Source organism: Haliotis rufescens, unplaced genomic scaffold (genome assembly GCF_023055435.1).
Source record: "Haliotis rufescens isolate VD_foot unplaced genomic scaffold, xgHalRufe1.0.p SCAF_1, whole genome shotgun sequence".
NCBI classification, from domain to species: domain Eukaryota; kingdom Metazoa; phylum Mollusca; class Gastropoda; order Lepetellida; family Haliotidae; genus Haliotis; species Haliotis rufescens.
In genome coordinates, this window is record NW_025963779.1 from 31982045 (window position 1) to 32002136 (window position 20092).

The 20092-nt window shown below is 42.2% G+C and overlaps 2 protein-coding genes across 2 annotated transcripts; both read right to left on the bottom strand.

Moving 5' to 3' along the window:
- Nucleotides 1-1976: 1976 nt before the first annotated feature.
- Nucleotides 1977-5394, bottom strand: LOC124110947 (cholinesterase 2-like). Its single transcript, XM_046470442.2, has 2 exons — nucleotides 3727-5394; nucleotides 1977-2246 (listed from the first exon to the last, which is right to left on the bottom strand). Exons 1-2 carry the CDS (start codon nucleotides 5268-5270, stop codon nucleotides 2027-2029), a joined length of 1764 nt encoding a protein of 587 aa, XP_046326398.1. The 5' UTR covers nucleotides 5271-5394; the 3' UTR covers nucleotides 1977-2026.
- Nucleotides 5395-13046: 7652 nt separating this feature from the next.
- Nucleotides 13047-19659, bottom strand: LOC124110948. Its single transcript, XM_046470443.2, has 4 exons — nucleotides 19546-19659; nucleotides 17102-17197; nucleotides 13782-13883; nucleotides 13047-13489 (listed from the first exon to the last, which is right to left on the bottom strand). The coding sequence occupies exons 2-4, from the start codon at nucleotides 17148-17150 to the stop codon at nucleotides 13311-13313; spliced, it is 330 nt and encodes a 109-aa protein (XP_046326399.1). The 5' UTR covers nucleotides 17151-17197; nucleotides 19546-19659; the 3' UTR covers nucleotides 13047-13310.
- Nucleotides 19660-20092: the final 433 nt, after the last annotated feature.

Sequence of the window (20092 nt, forward strand, 5' to 3'; positions counted from 1 at the left end):
TTCGACATCAACACTATCCCCTACTTCGACATCAACATCATATCAGTGACTTGTTCATGTAGAGAAGTGCGGAAACATATGGTTACAAGTCAAAATAGGGAACTGTACCGGACATCATTTTGGTCAGTGATGAATGTCCCTCGCACAGCTGCTGTGCGACAATGTGGATTCGAAGAGCTTAGAACTGTGGTTCAGGGGATGGTTGGAGCAGACACTAACATTTAAGACATATGTGTCTAAACTGCATCGCTCAACCGCCTTATCTGTTTTGGGGGAACTAGGTTGTGGGCCAGCGTTGTTATTTGCGTTTTCCATACACTTTTGATTGGTCTTCCTTCCTGTAATATTGACTTCTGTGGAGGGAGGCTGTTTTTGTGAATTTCGAAATTGTTATTTTCCCAAATGATTGCTTGGCGAACCATATGCTTGATACTTGTTCAGGTTTTGGCTATCTATGGGCTCAACAGTCAACTGTCACGTTTTTTATCAGAATTCTTTCAAAGATTGTAACTATCACACAATCAGGATAGCACAAAACCATAAGATTACACACTGTTTAAATTTAGCTTCAATATCGAATTCTATATCTTGGCCCTAACATGTTAAAAACTTAGAAACGCAATGACACACTGTAGATACTGTTCCCATCGCCTAAGAATTGAATCAGGACGGTTTACCAGAGAAAAGAGAGAAAATGGAATTTTTATTATTTGTTACGAGAACTACATAGAAGACGAATATCATTATGTTTGTGTGTGTAAAACATATGATGATCTTACAGCATTAGAGCGCCAACATGTTATACCTATGCTACTAGACACAAGTTTAATGTATTAATGTCGTCCACTTACGACCCATCGATGTACATATAAAAAGCAATGTGTCCAAAAAACAAACTGGCACCCTGAGTCTCCGACTCCCTGTATTGACATTATATCGTGGCCTACAATACTGAATGAATAAAGCTGATTGAGTGTATTCTTAGGCCAAGGAAATCAAATATATATACCCCCCATCCCACCCCGATTAGAAATATCGACCAATCAGAGAGCTGCTTTCCTATCACACCCATTCTGTGCGGGTCTCTGTTGTCGGCCATTTGCACAATTTGCTTCAAAGTGGCGAATCGACGGTTTCAGACAATATTATTTCATAGCAATAAAGAATTGGGTGGTGTCATGTGTTAGAATCGATAGAATAATCACCCAAGACAAGGCGGATATGACGTGTTTGTGCCTCATTTGCTATTTCATTTTAGAAACAGCGATACAAGGCGAGCCGTGATGTAGGAGTGTCTGGCCTTGTGTAAAGATACAATAGAATAGTGCATTTCGTGATGTTAATTTATCTAGAAATAACTGAGCAACGACACAAGGGCATGTGTGTCTGCCCTGGACGCGGAAAAACTCTCAAATTGGACCTCCGATTGCTCTTCCGACAAACCAGACAACGGGATGGGAAACTCTCACGAAGACCAGGTGGGTCGCTTGGTGTAGGAGGTGGCCATTTTGAGAGCATTAAAATCAAATCTGTTACTCGGATATGATACCTGTCTGCTTCAAGGTTTTAGTTCATCTCCAAAGAGGGTCAACCCTGAGAGAACTTTGACCGCCCATTCAAAATAAAGGATGCGTTTTTTCATTATGTTTCTAAATGTTGGCTGAACAAAGATTTGTTCCCGCACTCACGCTTTCAACGAGGCATGCATGACCCTGTGTGGAGTTGTGTTCAACGCTTACCGCATCAATGTATTCTTTTGCAGCTGACGATGATTGAGTGAGTTGGGATTTAAGCAATATTCCAGCATTATCACAGCGGGGGACCCAATGATGGAGTTCTGTGTGACGAGCAAACACTTTCACCACCAGACTAAATCTTTCAGCCGTGTCACCCATTTTACTGGCCGCTGGAATATTGCTGACTATCTCCCATCCACTTTCTCACTCACTCACTTACACATTTCAACACAAAACAAATCTCAATTATTTTTTATTCCAAAACTCAGATTCTTGCAGTCGTTGCATAGCTACCCGATAATGGTAAGTTTGGGGTTCTTCGTGGTGTGATGCTGGTTCTGCAAGGCATGTAGAAGACGCGGCAGCTGTAGTGCCCATAAGCTGACCCTGTCCTTGAAGGGGTGGGACTTCACGGACATGGTGGTGTTCACCAGTAGATACTGTTCCCCTGGCTCTGTGAACGCGGGCCACGTCTGCTTCAGGCCAAACCGGACGGCGTTGTTTGGGTCACTGAAATGCAGATACAATTTAAGACCTCAACAAGTCTCGGGTCACCTAAAGCAATGAGATTCGTGGATGATCTGATCTGAGTTTATGTAAATATTTCACAACATGTAGGTGAGCTACATAACCTCGTATAATGCCACTTCTGTTAATTGTTTTGCAGAAGACCTTGATGCGCATTATTCAAAAGTGAAATAAAAATAAAAAAGCCTGGATGTGGAACATGTGAATATTTCTTATTAATGTTATTGTTTGTGATAACTTGACTATGGACCAAATATGCTTGAAATAAAAACAAAGCAATAATAATACATTGCGTGTTCCGGATGGTTTAGCCTATTCTTTAAATGTAGGATGTTTACTATCTTTACAGAATAGGTCTTCAGCAACCCATGCTTGCCGTAAAAGGCGACTCTGTTTGTCGTAAGAGGCAAATAACGGGACCGGGTGGTCAGGCTCGCTGACTTGGTTGTCTCATGTCATCATATCCCAATTGCGTGGATCGATGCTTATGATGTCAATCCCTGGATTGTCTGGTTCAGACTCGATTATTTACAGACCACCGTAATATAACTGGAATATTGCTGAGTGCGGCGTTAAACAACAAACCAACAAACCAACCATCTTTACAATTCACCCATTTATTGCAAAGCAGGCAGACTTATTTAGTCAGGTAGTCCAGGACGATTCACTGCCAACAAACGTGCGACTTATTGGATCGGGTGGTGAGGCTCAGTGACATGGTTGATTGTATTTATTACCGTGGGAAAAATAGATAAAGATGTACAAATATTTAATCACGTTACATGTGACACTTTATTGATTGGGTGAAATGAGAAATTATGTACATTGATAAATAAGGGAATGCTACAAACGAACGGACCACGTTCCAATATCTTAACCATTCTAAGGATCAAATTGTTGATGCCCTTCCGTTGATGACATCCAGGACTAGCACAATAAGAGATACTGGTTGCTGACAATAACCACACAAAATGTCTCACGCTCCACAAAGCATCACGACTGTCACAGGCCTGTGTTAAAGTGCGGGCGTTATGATCATCTCAGCACTAAGATCGCCTTGTGAAATAAGGGCCCTGGTGCCCCTTTCGGTTTAAAGTTTAGACGTTGTAAGTACTACCACGAGGGGGATGGAGTTTCTTGTGGAGTAAGGCTGACATTTAACTTCGAAATTGGTCAGCAGAAGTTTTACGACAGCAGAAAATGCAAAATTGGGCTCACATGATTTCAGTCTAAGTCGCTGTGATTACCAATTAACCCGAGCAAAGACTTCCTTTATAGAGGACCACTGGTAATTAGTCAGTTCTGGTCCAGACTAGTGTATGAACAGGTTGGAATGTTGCTGAGTGTGGTGTTAAACAACAAGATATTTCTCACTCACTTCCCACCCCAGTGACACATTCGAACTCAATTCCCTCAACGCATTCCCACAACCATTCTTATAAAGAATATTGGACAAACCTACCCATATCTTGCGAAATCTGTTAGCAGTCCCATCATTGTATGTGAGAGCTCCTTTTCTGATTGGTCTGGCACAGATATACTGATTGCGTACGCTTTTGCATTGGCATCCAACATGGTTTTGCTGAGACCGAATGTGTAAAAGATGTCATCGCCATGGTCCACCTCCTTCCCATGACCAGGAATAAAAGATGGGATGTGGTCAAACACATACATGTATGTCTTCTTCCCCGTCTTCAAGTTGTTGGTCAGCTTTGCGTGAGCCCTAGCAAAAAGCGTCATGGGGACGACCATCCCAGCATCACCAAGAGTGTTCATTACTGCCTGGAGATCAACGGTAGGACTGTGTGACGGGAGATACACCTTAGATACGGCCTGTGTCATGTCAGGAGAGGATGCACCGAAATAAAGCTCCAGAATCTCTGGGATGAAGGTGTTGATGTAGAATCCCCTGTTCTGAACCGACGAGGATAATGACGAGTGGAACTGTTTATCAGCTGCACTTGCAAGGCCATTAAAGATTCCCCCTTCATTGGTTACAACCGACACCATGCAGTCAAGATTTTGAAGTCCTACCTGTTTCAGGTAACTTGGAGAATCTATTAGAACCCGTGGATCGTTTTTGACAAATGTCCCGTCAATAGTAGGTACAAAATAAAATTCGGCTGAAGCTGTAACAGGTTCATTTCCCATTGGCCACGATGCTGCAGTCAACTTCCTGGCAGGGATAGTCCTCAGACAGGTGATCATTGATGCGGTACCGTTCTGGGAGGAACATTTTACCTTATGGGCCAGCCCTCTTGCATATTTCAGAGAGTTACGTGTATAAGCCCATGCGGACGAGGCAGACCCACTCTGCATGATTGTCCTGTGGAACAAACCCTTGGACCCTGAGTACAACGCCTGGAATGCCACGCTAGCGGACCCTGCTGATTCTCCCATCAGGGTAATATTGTTGATATCCCCGCCAAAAGATGCAATGTTTTTCTTGACCCATTCCAGTGCAAGATGTTGGTCCCAGAGGCCATAGTTTCCCCTTGACACGTCGTCGTTTGTACTGAGGAACCCGAGCGGTCCCAGACGATATTGGATGGTCACCACTATTACCTGTCCAGTGCCAACGATCGATGAAGGGTCATAGGTGAAAGCATCCCCAGCAACGAACCCCCCTCCATGTATCCAAACTATTACAGGATTGTTCTTGATTTCCGTAAGTGACGCCGCTGGAGTGAAAACATTTAACGTTAAGCAATCTTCGTCTCCAGTAACACCACCAACGCCAGTCAGCTTGAGAGTCTGAAGGCACGATGGACCATATGAGTAGGCTTTAAAGATGTGTTTAAATCCTGGATGTGGCAGTGGTCGTTTGAACCTCTTGGCCCCTATCGGTGGGACTGCGTAGGGGATTCCTAGGAATGCATGGTAAGGTGTCCAGTCTTCTGTGACGTTCGTGGTCCCCTCAATTACGCCCCACGGGGCGTCGACGATTGGTTCGGCGTTGAGGAGTTGTAAGGTGAACAGTAAGCCGAACACCACGGTGACTGCCATGGTCTTGCTTCAAAGGACGACCACGTTCTGGAAGTTCGGGTTACCTTATGTGTCAGTCACATGGGTTACGCAATCGCTGTGTTGGTATAAATAGCTGTTGTACAAGATACCCTTTAGCCTCTACCTTACCTGCGCTGCAGAATGTGCCAGACACTTTGTGCACTTCACATGTTCACAAATGATAGTGAGTTGGGATTAAAGCTTTGCCTGTTTATCTTAACTTTCTAGATTCAGACCTACATACACTACAACGCAAAAGTATTTCACCTTTTTTGCAAAATATCCGCAGGACTTTTGTAAAACTTTTGTGTAGCTACGCGGGGACTGCGCAGAATGTTTGTAAAATTTCTGCGTAGCCACGCATGCACCCCGCGGAACGACTGCGGAGTATCGGCGAAACTAATTGACCCTTTTATGGGACCATTTCGTTTTATGACCCCCGGGCTTCGGCACAAGCGTGATGTTAGATGACAAGTTATACATCTACATTCATAGTATCCAAATTGCGTGGATCGATGCTCATGATGTCAATCACTGGATTGTCTGGTCCAGACACGATTATTTACAGACCGCCGTCATACAGCTGGAATATTGCTGGGTGTGGCGTTAAACAACAAACAAACAAACAAAACAAAACACTATTCATATTCTAATTTCATTCATAATACCACATCAGGGGCGGTCGGGTAGCCTAGTGGTTAAAACGTTCGCTCGTCACGCCGAAGACCCGGGTTCGATTCCCGACATGGGTACAATGTGTGAAGCCCATTTCTGGTGTCCCCCGCCGTGATATTGCTGGAATATTGCTAAAAGCGGCGTAAAACCTTATTCACTCACTCACTCATAATACCACATCATTACAGTACTCCTTGAGACTTCACAATACCTTCAAATGTTAAGTACAGTAGATTGAATGAGAAAAAATGATAATGCATTGTACAAAGAAGGATTGTGTCTGTCATCTTGCAGATTTAGACTAATTGATTATCATTAATGTATGTATTATGCAGCTAAGAGTTGACGTCATAGGGCGGTAGGGTAGCCTAGTGATTAAAGCGTTCGATTCCCGACATGGGTACAATGTGTGAAGCCCATTTCTGGTGTCCCCCGCCGTGATATTGCTGGAATATTGCTAAAAGCGGCGTAAAATCCAACTCACTCACTCACTCATTGACGTCATAGCTAGTGACAATAGTGGTGTTAGTGCACAAATACACATGGAGAAATTTTGAAAATTATACTTTTGAATGAAGTTTAGGTTCCAAAAACCTAATTGTCACTGTTACAGCATAGGCATTACGACGCCACAAATACTACTGTTGTTCGTCGCCTAGGACTACAATGTAAGTTAGAGTTTTCTTTATACCTGAAGAGCCGTTGAACGGTGAAAGATCTTATGTGGATAAAGGAGTGTTGACAAGCACGAATATCTGGACTCTGTTTTTTTTGTATATTTAATACTAATACACTTGATGAAATCACTTGTTTATATAAATACACTTTAACGTATACGACCTTCGACTTTCGCAGGCGAGTTGAATGGTCCACGCCCATTGGATCGAGATGTAGAACGGGTGTATAAGTTTTTGAATTTGGCAAATTACACTTAGATTTGTTAAATATACTAGCCACATAAAGAAACTGTGCACTGAGAAAATATAGATATAAGGGCACACCGTCCATACATGAAAGATAGGTTTGAACACAGCAATTATTGGAGACATTCAAACGCTCATGCACGTGCCATGCGATATGACGTCATTGATGGGGGCCTTTGGACGTGCAATGTGTTACTGCACGTGCATCCTGTGCAGCTGTACACAGCATGTGCAACTCAACATTCGCTGTCACTTTGGAAAGCATGATCTGTGGTCATTCAAAAATTCAAAAATTCTCAGGCGCAGACACACGCATATCACAAGCAAATCATGCCAAGATTGACAGCTGCACAGCGTCATGAAGCCATTGAAATGATCCGAGCGGGAATGAGGCAACAACAGGTGGCAACACATTTCAAATGCCATCGTAACACGATATCGGCATTGGTGAGGCGTTTTCAGAACACAAATGACGTTGCCGACCACCCACGTTCAGGACGTCCCCGAGTAACGACGCCAAGACAGGACAGATGGATTCGAGTTACACATCTCCGACACAGGTTCCAAACGGCAGTAACGACGTCCCAGACAATTCCTGGACTGCGCCGTATCCATCCCAACACTGTCAGGAATCGTTTACGTCAGTACGGAATTCGACCACGACGCCCTGCCATACGTCCCATCCTGACACACCGTCATCGAGTCAACCGTCTAAGGTTGTGTCGAAATCATGGTCGCCAACCTCGAAAATGGTGGAGAAATGTTGTCTTTACAGATGAATCGAGGTTCAACATTTCCCACAGTGACGGGCGCCAACGTGTCTACCGGCGTTGGGGAGAACGTTATGCACGCAACTGTATTGTGGAGAGGAATCGTTTTGGAGGTGGTTCTGTGATGAGTTGGGGTGGGATAACAGCACGGCACCCAACCCCTTTGGTGGTTGTTCAGGGCAATATCACCGGTGTTGGCTACAGAGATCATATTCTGAGGCCTGTGGTCATTCCTTTCCTGCAACGTCATGGCCCGGGATTGACATTTCAACAGGACAACGCTCGTCCTCACACGGCTAGGGTCGCAATGGATTTCCTTCCCCATAACAATGTCATGTTACTGCCATGGCCTGCAATTTCTCCAGATCTCTCCCCAATAGAGCATGTGTGGGATGAAATGGAGCGCCGTCTGCGTAGTCTTCAACATCCTCCAGATAACCTCCGTGACTTGGCACAGGATTTGAGGAGGATATGGCAGGCCATTCCCCAGGCCTTCCATGCCCATTTGGTGGACTCCATGCGTCGCCGATGCACTGCTGTGATTCAGGCACAGGGTGGTCATACCCGTTACTGACTTTGTGACTTTGTCGTTTGACCCCCTACTCCATTTTGATCTTCTGACGTCATCGTAACAGATGTTGTTCAGGTCCCGTTGACATTTTCTTATGGTCCGATCATTCAGCTGCTACACCGTCTGCATCATTTTGTTCTTGCTGTGTTGTATTTCAATCCAGAATATATTTGCTCCGTGCACAGTTTCTTTATGTGGCTAGTATATAATTATATTACGATTTTCTTCGGAACTTAAAACATGCTTGAAAAATAGAGCTGACTTGATGGGAGATGTGCCGTTAGCCAACACTCAGTTGCACCAAATACAGAGTACATATAGGCTCTTTGTTCAAGCAGGAATGTACAGGAAATGATATTTTACCATTCTCTGTGTACTTATTATATTTTTGAATGTTATTAGTTCTGCATTCTGAGATATATTTCCTACAATTCAAAATACTTTAGTGTTACATTTTCCAGAGGTAAGGGCACACACACAAGAATTATATTGTTTCCGTGTGTGAAGGCAGGTAATACTTGGCATCTCAGTTCTCAGCTCCATAATGCCTCACACAGGTGGCCATGGTGTATCTGAATTTGTCATGTGTATATGTAAGCATACGCATAGCATGAAAAACACTTCCTATTCACCAGTCTACAACAACTCAAAATAGTCAAACAAGTTTGTGTTGTCTGTGCAATATCCTATCCGTTGGAACCGCTTGTGCACAGGCAAGTACAATATTCGTTTATTAAAATTTATTTCAACTTGAGGAAGAGAACATATGGATGTCAACTTTTTTGTTAAGAGGAACACAACGAGGAATGCCATGAGGCAGAGGGCATATATATGTGAGTGAGTGAGTGAGTATGGTTTTACGCCGCTTTTAGCAATATTCCAGCAATATCACGGCGGGGGACACCAGAAATGGGCTTCACACATTGTACCCATGTCGGGAATCGAACCCGGGTCTTCGGCGTGACGAGCGAACGCTTTAACCACTAGGCTACCCGACCGCCCCTTGCATATATATGTACATGTAAGGACAACAATAGGCGGAAAATAACAAAGGGTAAAAACCAACAAGGGAAGCCAACAGATGATTGGCGCTGATAGGTGATCACTCACTCTTAATCGTTTTCGTCTCTGCAGACAGCCGCTTTACATGGTGGTGGTGGGTGTTTAATAAGATTTAAAAAATAAAAAACAATTTGGAATCATTTCAGAAATCAGCTGAAACTGAAATGAAATAAAATAATGTATTTTGCTCCTCTTGACATGGAAACGAGAACATGTAGAATCAATTAAGATCATTCAAACACCCTGTCTGTGTGCAGCTTCAGAAGCCTGATGCTGTGGATGCCTACAATGTTACATCCACCATCTAAACGTTGGATGCAAAGAATAGTGAATATTCCACTTTGAATATAGCAGATGGCCTCTGTATGGGTGGCAATGACTTCTTGTCCAATTATTTTGGAATATCTCACCACAAACATGATCACATTTGATATAAACAATCAATGCGGAGAGATGTTCCTGGTGTCCATGACCTAGTGTCAGCATGGATCAGATGCGGCCAAACTGACGTTTGAAGAAGTAAGGCAAGTCAGCATGAAACATCCCAATGAGGAAATGTTTACACGACCACAAGCATGGATGTCTCCCAAGGGTGCACCTGAACAAATCTGTCTTGTGATTGAGCATCATATCGAATATCTCTCCATGTTGGATGTCATTCTGTAGTTCTCACTGTCTTCTTTCACAAAGGATGGATTTAAAGAACAACTGATGGTGACGTACAGTACTATTAGTAATTCTGTAGTTCTCACTGTTATCTTTCACAAAGGATGGATTCACAGAACAACTGATGGTGACGTACAGTACTATTTATAATTCTGTAGTTCTCACTGTTACCTTTCACAAAGGATGGATTCATAGAACAACTGATGGTGACGTACAGCACTATTTGTAATTCTGCAGTTCTCACTGTTTTCTTTCACAAAGGATGGATTCATAGAACAACTGGTGGTGACGTACATGTACAGTACTATTTGTTATTCTGCAGTTCTCACTGTTATCTTTCACAAAGGATGGATTCACAGAACAACTGGTGGTGACGTACATTCCTATTTGTAATTCTGTAGTTCTTACTGTTATCTTTCACAAAGGATGGATTCATAGAACAACTGATGTTGACGTACAGTACTATTTGCAATTCTGTAGTTCTCACTGTTATCTTTCACAAAGGATGGATTCATAGAACAACTGATGGTGACGTACAGTACTATTTGTAATTCTGCAGTTCTCACTGTTATCTTTCACAAAGGATGGATTCATAGAACAACTGATGGTGACGTACAGTACTATTTGTAATTCTGTAGTTCTCACTGTTATCTTTTACAAAGGATGGATTCATAGAACAACTGGTGGTGACGAACAGTACTTTTTGTAATTCTGCACTTCTCACTGATTTCTTTCACAAAGGATGGATTCATAGAACAACTGATGGCGACGTACAGTACTATTTGTAATTCTGTAGTTCTCACTGTTATCTTTCAGAAAGGATGGATTCATAGAACAACTGATGTTGACGTACAGTACTATTTGGAAGAAGAAGTCAGCTGTAAATGCTGTATATACGAGGGGTGTTCATTAAAGATTTCCCCTGACCCACTTCCGATGGACCTAGTGGAATGAAACTTGGCATATGTATTAGTCTTTCTCCACATAGGAACCACCAAGAGTTACACACTTCTCCCATCTTTTTATGCAACTATGGAGACCTCGCTTGTAAAAGTCCTCATTTTGCGTCTCAAACCTGGACTTGACTTCAGAAATCAGTGTTTCATCATCTGTGAAACGTCCACCTTCAAAAATGACGTTTGGTTGGAAAGAGGTGGAAGTCAGATGGTGCAAGGTCAGGAGAGTAAGGAGGATGTGGAAGGATTTCATAGCCACAGGACCGCGCTTCTGTCTGGGCAACATGAGAGTTGTGTACCGGAGCATTGTCTTGCAGGAGACGGACACTCTTGGTCAGCATGCCACGCCTCTTAAGCTTGATAGCGTCCCGCAATTTCCGCAGCAGTGAAGCATAATAAGCTCCTGTAATTGTGGTACCCTTTGCCAAGAAATCCATCATCACTTCTCCGTGCTGGTCCCAGAACACCGTGAGCATGACCTTGCCTGCAGAGGGTTGGACACGTGCCTTCTTTGGGGGTGGTGACTCCACATGCTTCCATTGCATCGACTGAATCTCAGTCTCAGGATCATAATGATGGACCCATGTTTCATCCTGTATGATAAGTCTGTCAAAAAAGTTTGCCTGTATTGTTTGGCAGATGTCCAAAAGATCCTTTGAGCAATTGACTCGTTCCTGCTTTTGGAAAGGTGTGAGCACCCTGGAAATCCATCGTGCAGACACCTTATGCATGTTCAAATTGTCATGGATGATTTTTTCCACAGACCCTACACTGATCTTGACATCTTGTGCTAACTGGCGAACAGTTATACGTCGGTCTGCCAAAATGGCGGTCTCCACTTGATGTATAGTGTCCTCATCAATGGCTGAATGGGGGCGACCAGGAATGGCAGCTGTTTCCACAGATGTCCGACCACACTTGAACTGGCGATGCCAGTGTTTAACAACGTCATATGATGGGGCATCTTCCCCATAAGTTGCTTTCATTTCATCGAAAGTTTCTTTTGGTGTGCGACCTTTCAAATATAAAAACCTAATCACTACTCGGTATTCTACTGGCTCCATTGTCACACCCTACTCAATCATAACACCTGTAAAAGTGGTAAGATTAATATTTCGGTGCTGCAAATTCAGACATAACCCATAGATACATGTATCATTACACATGTGAAATTTCAACCAAATTTGATAACCCTAAGTGGTTTAGGGGAAATCTTTAATGAACACCCCTCGTATGCTTATAACGAACTACGGTTATGACAAACTAAACATAATGGTACCTTTGAGTTCGTTATAACCGTTGTTTACTGTTACTAGGTTACAAATCAGTATAAATTATATTTACTGCAAAATTACAATGGCAGTACACAACAGATAGGAAGTACAACATTCAGTACAATTACAATGGCAGTATAAAATGGCGTGTAAGTGCTTGTAGCAATAAAGTCAATGCTAATTATCTTCATCGATAATTATATCAGCAACACCAAAATAGGCCCAGACGGGGGGAAGGGGTGGGGGTCTCTTGTAAACTCTTCAGTGAAGGGACATTCTTGGGGTCCTGGGATAAACTTCCTGAATAAGAAAGCATTTGTTTATTCCAATTAAATACTGCAAAACGGTACAGTAATACTTCTCTCCGAAATGAGGAGACGAACAAGTTCTTTTTCACATGTTATTTATTTGTTTACATGAGAGTAATTATGTATCGGCATTGCCTATGGCCAACTTGTCAACTTTGTGACTTTCCGACAAAGTATTTTGGTTGAATTCTCTGTGTTTTGTCTGTGGATTGGTTCATTCCACTTCAGAGCCATCTTCCCGAGGCATGAGAGTTAACTGACTTTAAAAGTCCAGTTTCCTCCCTTGCGGAACTAAGCTGGAATTATTGGGCTAGATCGAGTGAGTGAGTGAGTATGGTTTTACGCCGCTTTTAGCAATATTCCAGCAATATCACGGCGGGGGACACCAGAAATGGGCTTCACACATTGTACCCATGTCGGGAATCGAACCCGGGTCTTCGGCGTGACGAGCGAACACTTTAACCACTAGGCTACCCGACCGCCCTCCTGAATAAGTAATTACTAGTTTGTTTCATTTTAAATGCTGCAAAACGATAAATAATAGTCCTTTTCTCACAAATAAGAGAACAGGTTCTTGTTTAAATGTTATTTTTTATTTATTAATATAAATCAGAATAAGTACGTATCTGCATCGCTTTTGAGTCCATGAACAACTTTACTTCAGCGGCAGATCATCAAATACCGTTACTAAAGTTTACATTTGTCCATTACATTTGTTGCTTGTCAACTTTGTGACTTTCTGACAAAGTATTTCGGTTTAATTCTCTCTAAATCAGTAATGGCAGTCTGTGTATTGGTAGTTTCCACTTCGGAGCCAACCAATGGCAGCCAGTTACTACACCGACTTCATAAACAGAGTAAGGACTGCAGATGTCAGGAACAGTGTTGTCATGGAAGGGGTAGATATTGTGGAGCTGATGCATGACACGGTGCACTCGAAGTAAGTGCTACTAAGAACGGTTCCATAGCCACAGCTGAGTTTGTAATCACCGTATTTCCTGCACAGATCCAAATCTGAAACGAAAAATTCAAACTGTTTACATTCGTCAGATCCAATATATTACCCTCGAACGGAAGAGACTAAAAGGTGAGGACCATTGTTCTTAATAAAACTTTCACTGTGCCTGTTTAACACGTACAGCATGACGGCTAAAACACGTGGTTGCTTCTAACGCCACGTTATATACTACATGCGGCGAGACCGTTAGTATAGTTTCCTATATACGTCGTGAGAATAAACAAGAAAAGTAGTTTCATTTTCGTATGCGCTTGTCCTTGTCTTCCATCATTGCCATGAACAACTTACGAACAGTGTTGCAGGCTTCCGGGACTGGCCCTGGTGGCGTATATGTAGTGTTACAAACTGGAGCCCCTTTCTTGCAGGCAACGCATCCAGCATCCGATAAATCTGATAAAGGAAAGATGGTGATTGCTAATATTAGATAGATAGATAGATAGATAGATAGAGAGATGGATGGATGGATGGATGGATGGATGGATGGACAGATAGATAGATAGCCTATCATTAATAGGGTTCGGGATGAGGGGGTGGGTCTTGGGGATGGAGGGGAGGGTGTGGGTATTATTGTTGTGTGTGTGTGGATGTGGATGTGGTGTGCAAATACTTCTCCAGTGTGACTGTTCTGTAAATACTCCTCAGATACGACTGTGTGTACTTACGCATTCTCTCACATCTGATCATCAATGTAAGCATCACCTGCATCTTTCAGATAAAAACTCATTCTGGGAAATAACCATAAATCTATTTTTTGAAACATTTTTAATTGAATGCCAATAAACGAATAGTGTTCACGTTATGTATTTAGTAGGGGTCGAGCAGGCATGGGTTTTATGTTCAAGGCATTGGAGAAGAAAAGACGTTGTTTGACACTTGACACAGAATGCAAATAGGGAATTAATTTACAGGTCCATAAATGAAGCTTTGTTGATTGTTTTCGGTGTGTAGACGTGTGTGTTACATGGTATAAAAAAGTCTGGTCGGCCGATTTGATGACATATATGGGAAATTTCAGATTATTTCATTTCATTTCAATCAGGATATATTGCCACTTGTGCAGTGATGGTTTTGTGTTTTGGTACCTAAATTATTATTATTATTATTATTACTATTATTATTATTATTATTATTGATGTACAGATTAAAATTAAAAAATGCAGCAAAGAGGGTTTGGGTGATCCTAGCAGAGCCAGGCCTGCTAGGCTCATCATCACCTCAGGGCCCTTTCCCCCTCTACACGCTGCCTTGTCGAACCCACCCAGGACCTTTCGGAGAATGTAACGACTCCCCAACACTGCAGCCTTCTGCATTACCCAGTTTGTCAGAAGGGTTGCATTCCTGGTAGCAAACCCGGGTACTCTCCCATTGTCAGTTAACAGATTGGGAGGTGCCAAACCTAATGCACCGAGAACAATGGACAGTCTGACAACCTGGATACTTGGGATGCAAGCATGACAATTCGAAAGCGAGGTCTGCATATTTGCCATGTTTTTCCTGAATCTTGTCCATCACATTAGTGTCAAAAGGGACAGAAAATTCAATAATATATATGATTTCATTGGATTAATAAAAAAGGACAAGATCATGTTTGTTGGCCTGGATACGTCTGAGGCTGTCTACGGGCCTATTCCAAAGGATTTTGTATTTATCAAATACTGTATTTTGTATTTATTATTATTCATCAGATAATGGCTCACTGAAAGGCTCACTGAAAATCAGTGATGACACCTGGTGCTCGGGAGAAGGGTGAGCATGCACTACATGAAAACTAAGCATTTGTATGTAACCTAACGCCGCACCCAGCGATACTCCTGTCTTACGACAGCGGCCTGTTAACATCCAATGATTGGTATTCATGATGAATGATCCACGCTGTCGAGCACGACGCCACGGTATCAAGCAAGTCAACAAGCCTACTCATCGGGTCCTTTATTGTAATGACTGCCAATGAGTAACAGGCCCGTTGGACCAGTACCTTTACAAACGATCAATCTTGTGTGCTCAATTACAAATTGTACCTGTGGCAGATAAACAAAAAATAGGAGTGAGTTGACATACCCTGAACATGGAAGAACAACACTGTTTTGCACATAGTGTATAGTGCACCCCAAACACACAAGAGAAGGCGTATATACAACTCAAAAACACTGGAGCCGTATTTATGCATAATTTATCTATTCCAAAGTAGACAGCGATTGTGATAATGATAATTATTTTTCTGTGGTCAGCTGTGGCCCAGTGTAACACTACATGTACATATACTCTACGTGGGTCCCTTTAAAGTGCTTGCGAATGCTATTCAAACAGTGACAACAATAATTGCGAAATTTGAAGTGTAATCAGATGTGTGGGAGTGTGGGAGTGAGTTAAAATTCTACGTCGCACCGGCATTATTTCAGCCATATAGCGAGTGTGGGAGTGACATACATGTTAAGTGCTTACTTTTTATGCACCTATAGTCGTCTTATCAGCTTCCGAGCAATAGGACGCGTCTCATCAAGTAGAGATATGGTGACCTAGCTTCACGTGGTAACAGTGTGATACAAGTGTATATTTTGTAATGACAGGTTACAGTTAGGTAACATAGATGGAAGGACAAAGCATCTGGACCAACCGGTCAAAGACTGCCTTATGTACTAAAACAAGCCACGCTATATTAATAATTCTACCATGAATTTGGAATTTACTCGATTCTGATTGGTCAATCAGAGGCTATTAAATCACAATAAACCCCTCTGATTGAAACAGCTGGTTTGACGTCCGCATCACCGCGGAAGCTTATATTCATAGAATAGTACTATTTTCAGTCATTGTCGGTAGGCATATTTAAATAATTATATCTACAATTACAGGTTACAAAATGCACAGATGCGGTTACTACAATATTCAAAGGATGTGTGGCAATACTTTTCGTGCAGAAAAACACGACAGAAATCAACAAAGGGAATGTATTTACGTTTTGGAGACAACAGAGAGCTTGGAATTTTGGCGCTTTTCTATATAGGACTGTGACGTCATATCTTTTGCGTCACAATGAGCGATATGACGTCATAATGGTGACGTGCGATGTAGAGCGAAAGCCTTGCAAAGCTTGCTTTGTTTTCTTTAGGGATGCCCACCTCGTGTTAGCTTACCAAGTTGCCGTGCTTATATGCTTTCGATGCCTGTCATATGTTCGAGTGAAGTATTACGGTGTAAACAAACTGCTTGAGTATATACAGCACCATATTTTGTTCGGTGATTCCGTCATTCATCTATAACCCACTCAAAACACTGAACTCAACCCTTGCCGCTCCACTCATTATATTTGCAAACACCAAAGAGTTCGCGTTTTATTTAGTCATGGTAGAATGGAGATAAACATACTGTGTTTTCAATGTAGAGCTAGGTTACCTGTAGATTTAACCGCGCTAAATTTAACATTTGAAACCTCACGCTGCGCGTTCGGTTCCAAATTCAATTTAGCGGGGTTAAATCTACAGGTAACCTAGCTCTACATTGAAAACACAGTATGTTTATCTCCTAATTAGATTTTCAGCCACATTTGACGCAAGATAACAATTACTTGATACTTACATTGACGGTATCATAAAACAAGTATCACATACCTGTGTGACTCAGTACAGCAACACAAAGGAGAATCAGAAGGGTATTCATGTTGGATCGTCCAGTTCTTGATCTGATGCTGCTGAGATCCGTGGCAGCTACAGTTATATACAGCGTTAAAACACGTCGAGCCTAGGATTGGTTATCTGATAATCCATACAATCGTTGGCCATAAATCAACGTAACCTCCAAACAGTAGAGATTGTTTTTTGTACTTTTATAACCCTCGTCCCCAAAACAAGCCCATTTTAGGTCCATGGTGAGGTGAGGTGAAATGGGGGTTAAACGTCGCGTCCAATATTTTTGCACTTACATAACGTCATTATATATATATCATTAACATTTTTGCCTGAAATAGATCTGTATTTCTTCTATGGAGGTAGAGGATGTATATGATAAGTATTTTGTCATGCACCTATGAAAGATATGAGACATTTTGAATGTGAAACAGAGCCAACATAGAGCCAACATTACCCAGGGTTTGTAATAACCAAACCTGTATTACAACCCCTTCCGAGCTGACATGGCTTGACAATACATTTAAAGTGGCGATCGGTATCAACCCGTGTTGACAATGGAGTTACGTCCCTTGGTGCGTCGTCTGCTCGTATGTTCGGTTAGCTCTACCGTGACAATCTCTTCCAAACAAGGTTCGCATTCACTTGCAAAGAGATACATATTACGATTTGATGTCATGGTTCACGGTCCAAAAGTTTATGTCAGTTTTCATATCATACTCCATATCAATCCACGATCCCCGTATCAGCCCTCTTGCCTTTGGTTGATATGGGGGCGGTCGGGTAGCCTTGTGGTTAAAGCGTTCGCTCGTCACGCCGAAGAGCCGGGTTCGATTCCCGACATGGGTACAATGTGTGAAGCCCATTTCTGGTGTCCCCCGCCGTGATATTGCTGGAATATTGCTAAAAGCGGCGTAAAACCATACTCACTCACTCACTCAGGTTGATATGGGGTATGATATAAAAAAAACTGCCATATGACAACCTCCAAGAAGTATATGGGCAGTATAAACTGATGATAATATCATGAATTGTAACGTACATCTAGAAGAGAGTGTATCGCCTATTTGGCTACTGATTTCATGTTCAGAGGGGACACGGGTGGCCCAGTCGTCTGATGCCCCGTTCACATGCGCCTCTATACATACGAGTATCTGTGTGTATGTGGATACGTGTGTAGAAATACATACGTGAGTATACTTGTCATGTGAACGCGCTTACTCGTGTGTGTATATTTACACAGGAGAAAATTTACATCATGTCTGGGGCATGTGGAAATGTAAATGTAAATTTGCACTGTGTGTATATGTTGCAATGTGAACGTTTATGTCAACGTAAAAGGATGATCTAAATTATCATTTGTAACAACCAAAAACAAGGAATCTAGCATGGAAACTCATTAAAATCGCTACCGCTAAACAAAGATCTTTGTTTAGAGAACTAAGAGCTGATTTTAATGAGATTGAAAAACACTATGATATGAATTGATAGCATTTGTTGATGATTTATATTGATAGTAATGTATTGAATGAACATAGGCGGAACCTTCATCCAAATATATATCTATCAACAGAAATAAAGACTGTGGCTTCCGTGTAATAGCATTCTAAATATTTGCGAGTCTACACATTTTTGTTATATTTATTGTGCATGTGGTTTCAACCATGTGCTTCCCTCTATGCAGTAAATTGTAAAGGTTTCCTTTTGGCTCAAGTTAAATTGTAGGAAGTATTTCATAATTGCATAAACTCCTGTGAAGGGAGGTCACTTGTTTCCAGGTTCCCTCCCATCATCTGACATAGAATAAATATCCCCATCATCATCGCAACTGCCTCATGTTTGGACCATCAGCCCAGTTGCAGGACATACACTTACCACCCGGGCCACATTTCTGTAGCCAACGAGCAATGGTATGACGCCAACAAACAAAGAATCATAATGAGGATGAATCTTGGGTTCGAACCCACAATCTTCGGATTCTAAGGGATGCACAACAACGAATAGGAAGTCCTTAGACAACTGTCCCATCCGTGCCCCTTCCAGTACGACTTAGCGAGTAACCATGTATATTCATAGCCGCACTAGGTGAGGTGAAGTGAAATGGGGTTAAACCTCACGCTAAAGAACATAAATACTGACTCCGACCAGTGCTTGTGTCATCCCCATAATGCCGAGCCCAAGGCAAGATAACAACAAGTATCATCTTTCGTCCTTTGGTTATACGCGGCCGGGGATCGGAACCCCGATCTTCCGCTCTCCAGGTAGACGCTCTGCCCACTAAACCATGGAGGCAGAAGCAGCATTTGGGCATACAGGAAAATGAATTATTGAAGTACAAAGGCTATTAAAATTCACGTTTCGTATACGTGACCACCATATACCAGTTTTTCGAAATGTACATCACAGAAAATAAATGACTGGCAACTGACCTTGGGTCGAAAATGGTGTCTTGATTTATGGAATAGAATTTCCACACTCTCTAGGTACGATTTGCAACTCAACGACTGAACAGATAATATAGGACGTGTAAACATTTCAAAACGCTTACGTGAGTCACGACAGCGATAAGAAAGATCAATAAAAGCTACGCCTGTCTCGGGAGTTCCTAACTTTCGCAAGAGTGAGTTTAAGGAATTAAACAAGGGTATAATTTGTTACTCTGTACATGCTTATTAACATTAGCGGTATATTTCGCTCATATACTACCGTACTCACTCAGTCATTATATGCAACAATACATAATATGATTCTTTATACCGTGTACAATGAGCTGTTGTCTACCGAGACGCGTTTAGCTTTCTGACTGCTTAACACACACAATTACTGAGAGGCCTGTGGGGAGATAGTGAGTGAGTGAGTATGGTTTTACGCCGCTTTTAGCAATATTCCAGCAATATCACGGCGGGGGACACCAGAAATGGGCTTCACACATTGTACCCATGTCGGGAATCGAACCCGGGTCATCGGCGTGACGAG